The sequence below is a fragment of the Oculina patagonica genome, unplaced genomic scaffold (assembly GCF_052425735.1).
Source record: "Oculina patagonica isolate OP01 unplaced genomic scaffold, crgOcupat unplaced1151, whole genome shotgun sequence".
NCBI lineage: Eukaryota > Metazoa > Cnidaria > Anthozoa > Scleractinia > Oculinidae > Oculina > Oculina patagonica.
In genome coordinates this window covers 1-6,523 of record NW_027557141.1, presented here as the reverse complement: position 1 = coordinate 6,523, position 6,523 = coordinate 1, and the positions used below count along the sequence as shown (strand labels likewise).

Sequence of the window (6,523 nt, the reverse complement as noted above, 5' to 3'; positions counted from 1 at the left end):
GAATGATTTGCCACTAATTGGATCCTGTGTTTTGCGTGGAGGATTCTGGGATCGCTAGGGGGCAAACATTGCAAGTCGCTAGAAGAAAATGTATGGCGAAAAGTTGTTTTGACGCTCAAAAATACGATTTTGGAGGGAGATCAAGGCTTTTTCACCAGTATTTTATCAGAAATGGATTTGGGCAATGTTGGTACGTTGAAAGTATTAGGTTTTGTCTAAATAACCGTAAGATATGCGATAAAATCTACCGCTTTTATGAAGGTTTACATGTATTGTGAAATAGACATCGCGTATTAAACTGGGGTCTCGAAATATTATAAAATTGGAAATAGCAGCTCAATAAAGCCCTTTCAGTAGTTGAATAATATTTAACGTTTGCACAAGATGTAAATTTATAAGTCACGTCTTTTATAAACAAATAATTATTATGGCTTCGTAATATTAAAGGTGACAGACATTCACAGACTCCTACGATCGTGACTTTTATAAATTTCCCAATCGCTTTTGGATTTGGTCGTTTATTAAATCTATTTTGTTTATTACTAGTTTATAATGGGAACTATATCCTGTCAGCTGTATTATTAAGAAGTGTTTTAAGTTGAGTACAGCCCTATCAATGCCGCCAGCAAATGTGTAGAGGTCGAAGGTCTGCGTAGTTCCCCGGTAGTACATTTTTACACCTCTGCACTGTATTTATTGTTATATGAACTTTATGTATTGGCTATTGGAACTGTTGTGATTTATCTTGGCTCATTTATATTTGCAAGATGTGCTTTAAATTCGTTCTGGAAGGACAAGATCTTAAATTTTCCGTGAAGATGTTGATTAGTACAGTGTCAGACAGTGTTGCGTGAATGTGTTGCTTCGTATCGCGGATGACATGTTTATTTTTGTTTAGCCAGAGGCTGCTTAGCTTTACTTCGAAAAAGATGTAACCTTGTTTTAGAGCCGGCCATGCTCATGACAAATCATCTTTCTTATTCTTGGGCGGGTAGAGTATTAATATTCCATCGCGAGCGAGGAAGAATCTTTTGCCTCTCTGGGTACCTTCTATAGTTATCACCTACCGCACAATGATGACAGTGATCGCTACCGGCCGGGCATATTACTAAAACTATTTCTATAACTTAGCAAAGAAATAATCCTGTACACACGTAAATACAACCCAAAAGGCTTTATTAACTCCCGATATATACCTAACTCGTAATATTTCGAGACCATTCTGAGATGTCAATTTCAAAATAAACCTTACGAAAGCAAGCCTGAGGAGAGGCACCAGGTAAACTTGATCACATATTTCACGGTTATTCAAACAAAAACTTACACTTTCGAGTATCAACAATGCCCAAATCCATTCCTGATAAAATACTCGCGAAAAAGCGTTGATCTCTCTCCAAAATCGTATTTTTGAACGTCAAAACAACTTTTCGCCATACATTTTCTTCTAGCGACTTGCAATGTTTGCCCCCTAGCGATCCCAGAATCCTCCACGCAAAACACAGGATCTGATTAGTGGCAAATCATTCAGTGACAACATGCTTTTTCCCCCGACATGTTGTCATTGCTGCCTAGAAACACAATCAATCAACCATGACAACAGACGTTATAACTGAGACCATTAAATGCTCAACCTGAATCTGCTGTATTTTATTCATATTCATCACTTTTTAGAACTCATTAAATTGAAAATGGAAATCACTGTAACTTGCTGTCATCATACTAATGTTATATTTTTGTGATATTCATTTTTATTTAGATCTAAGTCATGTTACTCCAGTGAACTACCAGGAACCATCATCGTGGTGTTCAGTGTCCTACTACGAGCTGAATAACAGAGTCGGCGAGCAGTTTCATTCTAACTGCACCAGTATCATTGTGGATGGATTCACCGATCCCAACACTGCAAACTCAGAAAGATTCTGCTTGGGTCTGTTATCTAACGTCAACCGTAACTCAACCATCGAGAGCACAAGAAGGCACATTGGAAAAGGTGTGCATCTGTATTATGTTGGTGGAGAAGTTTACGCTGAATGCCTCAGCGACTCTGCCATTTTTGTGCAGAGTAGGAATTGTAACCACAGTCATGGCTTTCATCCCACAACAGTGTGCAAGATTCCCTCAAGCTGCACACTGAAAATTTTCAACAACCAGGAATTTGCGCAGTTGCTTTCACAATCAGTCAATTATGGTTACGAGGCAGTCTATGAGTTGACAAAGATGTGTTCTATCCGTATGAGTTTCGTCAAAGGCTGGGGAGCAGAGTATCATCGGCAAGATGTTACCAGTACGCCATGTTGGATTGAAATCCATCTTCACGGTCCTTTACAGTGGCTTGATAAGGTGTTAAGTCAGATGGGATCGCCACGGAATCCGATATCCTCAGTTTCCTAAGTGAGACTTCAATGCTGTGAAGTTAAGTTTATGTTGCAACGATGCCAATTTCATTTGAGCTGATAAAGAGTTGCCGCTAACAGAAGCATGTGGTAAAGTCGGACACCAAAGCTTTAGCATTAAAAAGAAGTTTATGATTTTGTTTAGCTGTTTTGTTAGGCTGAAATGCGTTGAGGGTTAAGAGACTTGCGATTGCAATTTAAAAAAAAACATTATTTTATAAAGTTAAGGTGTTTACTTGTAAATGTAAGTGAAAATCTGTGTATTATACCATACATGTTGATTTGAAACAAAATCACTTTCAATTGATCTTGCCTACAAAAAATGGTTGTAACAATATTACTCTTATTATATGCAAAATGTTTCTAGTTTTATTGTGAATGTATAGTAAGCATCTACGTGTAATTTTGTTTATGTGCTCAAATGCTTAAAATTTAAAGTAATAATAATATTGTTAATGGAAACTGCTGGACAAGGTGACAATAACATTTTAAGCAAATAATTGCTTTTGAGCATTCTGTAAGTGGGCACGCTTGCTGAAGTTTTAGTTTTGGGTTATAAAAAGGTTGGCAAAAGGTTATTGTTAATTATACATTGTAGAAGGCATTTTACTATTAAATGTTTAGGGTAAGATACAAATGAATTTTATCTAGGAACTGCCTTTCTTTTAGCTTCAGCCTTAGTAGGTGTCAGTAGCTTGTTATGGCTTGTAAACAGGTTATTATTTTTTGTCCACTTGCAAGAGGCATTCACTAACATCATTTTTATAAGGAATCATGTTAACAAGAGAACACTGGAAACTGCCTTCAAGTGGGGTACAAGACCATTCTAATGTATGTACTAAATAGACTGTCTTCATATATGGCTGGCCATCTGTAATAACAGTATGAGTTTACCTAAAAAAACTGTTTGTGTTTAGTTTGTAAGGTAGGAAAGTAATGGCTTGTTCAAATATGAAGTATTTGTTACAACACCCAATTACAACTATGAGAAAAAGTGTTTGCGAACTTTCATGTACCATAGACTACAAACAGTCCCTATTTTTTTCGCAGAGTCTGTCGAGCGTGAAGCGGTAAGAGGGCGGTACGAAGGCGTTACGAGGCGAGATAATTTTTTTTTGCTTCTTGCCTCGCCTCGCCCCGCCACCTCCCCCCACGCATCCATTTATTTTTTCGCTTCAAGCTCAACAAACTCTTCAAAAAAATATGGACTGGCCGTATTTTACATGTTCCAATGTCCCCTTTGCCTCCAATCACATCACCTCAATGTTTACTTCTGGCCTTTTTCGGCAAAACAAAAATGAAATGGACAAGAAGCACTATAAAACCTTTCGTGTATGACTTTTACAAGCTACATTAAGTTTTTATTTTCAATTGTTCCTTTAGTATAAAGTTCTTGTGTGTTATAGTTATAACTTCATTTTTAATCATATTTTTGCTGAATATGTAGGTGCTTATAACTTCCCATCAAATGAAGTTCAAAACTTACTAGTCGGTGTATAAGTAATGAAGAAACCCTGAAATAGTTTTGCTAGAAGTTGTATAACACATTGATTCAACATCAAGAAGTTACCAATAGTCAATAAACTTACTGCTGGTTACCAACTATTGTTAGGAATTTTATTTGATGGTATTTATTAGCATTTTAGGTGTAGTTGTTTCATGGAATAGTTTTCTACATACTAGTGAGCCTTTGTACACTCCAGTGAAAGCTTCAAGCAGGACTTTCATGTGGAACTTTTTTAATCCTTTTAGTTTGTGAATGAAATCTAGCCTGAATAATATTTCGGATGTCCCTCCCTGGTCGCTTGCTTCCAAGAAGCAGGTGACCAGGGAGGAATGTCTGAAATTAAGGCTAGATGAAATCCTATTGTGTAACCATTCAAATGGAAGCTCTTAAAAGTACCGGTAGTTCTTCTATTTTGGTCTTTTTTAAATGTTTTGGAAAAGGGCACTTGCGTAGTAAACTTAGACAAATGCTCTTATGAGTGGAAGGGGTAATATTTTTTTCAAGGTGTAGAAAATCAAGGGTGGCCATTTATGAATACAACCACTAACAGAGTGTTTCTGTTCAAACACGATTTTTGTAGAGAAAATGAGAAAGTAACAGCTTGAAAAATAGGGCCCCAATGGGTCCATGTGTTTTGCTGCTAGAGCAAAGTCTTAGGGAACATGTTGATGAAAGACAAGTGAGTCGAGATTGAAATCCAACGTCTTTTATTGTCTGTCACTTGTGTGCAGGTTAATAATTGCACTATATTGTAGTCACTTTGTGTTAATTCAATCCTGATAATTTTACTGATCAATGTTATGTTGAAATCAAAGACAGCAAACATAATTTAATTACTAGTAAGTTAACGTAATGTCTGACATGATTGTCTCTTTGATAAAAAACAGTAACTCTTAACATTATAAAAAAATCTCAATGAACTCAATGTGATTCTTTTAGTGGCGTTATCTCACTGGTTACCGTTAGTTGTATTTGGAATCATTGTCACAATGGTAGCGTTTTAACAACAACGAAAAAGACAGAATCTATTGACCTTATAAGAACTCAATGTGATATATTTATTAGTGACAAGACAGTGGTTCTTTAACCACTTTCACCCAAATTAAACACTGGAACAACTAACTCTTAACAAACTTGTTGTGTCACCCTGAGTTAAATATGCAAAATTCAGAAATTATAAATAATCGCACGCGCACCGGCGTACAACAACAGAAAGACGGCGTTGAACGTAACGCAAAGTTCATTTTGAAAGCGAAAGTTTACAAATAATTATTATCATTCGTCAGTCATCCCTTCACGCATGAACACTCGTCGAATTTCAGTGTCTTCACAACAAGATCGGAAGATCGATAAGGACCAATTTTTGATTCTGCGAAAGTTCGTTTTCTTAAAGTTTTAGAAATTTGTGAAGTTGGAGGATTCACTGAGGACTGCGTAGCCGAAGATGCAGTGGCTCGCTGGACATCAAATTCTATTTTTCACGGCGTTTAATTAATCTTCACAAAATAAACATGTGGCGCCAGCGCGTCTGGCAGTCAAAAATTCATTTTTCAAAAAACTTTCCCTTTCCAGCTATTTTAGCGGGGCTTATACTATAGTACCTACCTGTCAGTCGTAGAAAAGCTGAAATTTAAGGATGAACTGTTTATTAAATGAAGACCGTATTATTTTTTAATAACTAGTAAACCACAGGCTTCCCAAGCTCAAAAGTCGTCTTTTTGATTGTTTTTTTAGAGCCCTTCGGGCGGCTGACTCTACATACGTGGTGTATGCGGCAGCTTGTGTATATAGAGAAATGTATGGGAAAATCACGGATTCTCTACAATCGGGTAAATAACTATCTATTTTGAAATAAAGTTTACCTACCTCAAATGTGTCGCTTACTTGTGTCTTGTGCCGAATTTGAAGCCATTCCGACGCCATTTAGCGAAGTTATTCGAAGTCGTTGTCTCCCCTTCTAAAAGGGGAGACAACGACTTCGAATAACTTCGCTAAATGGCGTCAGAATGGCTTCAAATTCGGCACAAGACGCAAGTAAGCGACACATTTGAGGTAGGTAAACTTTATTTCAAAATAGATAGTTATTTACCCGATTTTAGAGAATCCGTGATTTTCCCATACATTTCTCTATATACACAAGCTGTCGCATGCACCACGTATGTAGAGTCAGCCACCCGAAGGGCTCTAAAAAAACAATCAAAAAGACGACTTTTGAGCTTGGGAAACCTGTGTTTGGAGAAAATATTTATGACCTTCGGCGAGGTTCCAAGTCTTCGCTCTTTTCGTAAATGATGAAAACTGCAGAATAATTTTCTCATAAAACTGGAGTGGTCGCGCCACAGTTTGTTTTCTTTCCCAATGCGATATACTTTTAAATCGGTTTTCTGTTTTCCAACGTGTCCAACGTGGTTTGCGTTCGAATACTTTGGCCCGTAACTTCGAATGCGATCAGCGCTACGGTTCATTGGTTTCGATTTTGTTTGTTCATGGATTTGATTGACATCGGTAGTTCAGATTTCTCCTCTGTTACGGCACTTACACCTTACACCTTACGTCCCTTACGGCACAAACTTCAGCTCTCAATGTGTTTTGCTTGCAGCCATTGCGGCTGCAGCAAAACACA

At 37.3% G+C, this 6,523-nt stretch overlaps 1 protein-coding gene across 1 annotated transcript; it reads left to right on the top strand.

The window, feature by feature from the left end:
• Positions 1-1,706: 1,706 nt before the first annotated feature.
• On the top strand, positions 1,707-3,463 carry LOC144639650 (mothers against decapentaplegic homolog 5-like). Its single transcript, XM_078498934.1, has one exon. The coding sequence runs from the start codon at positions 1,723-1,725 to the stop codon at positions 2,389-2,391; it is 669 nt and encodes a 222-aa protein (XP_078355060.1). The 5' UTR covers positions 1,707-1,722; the 3' UTR covers positions 2,392-3,463.
• The last annotated feature ends 3,060 nt before the right edge of the window (positions 3,464-6,523 follow it).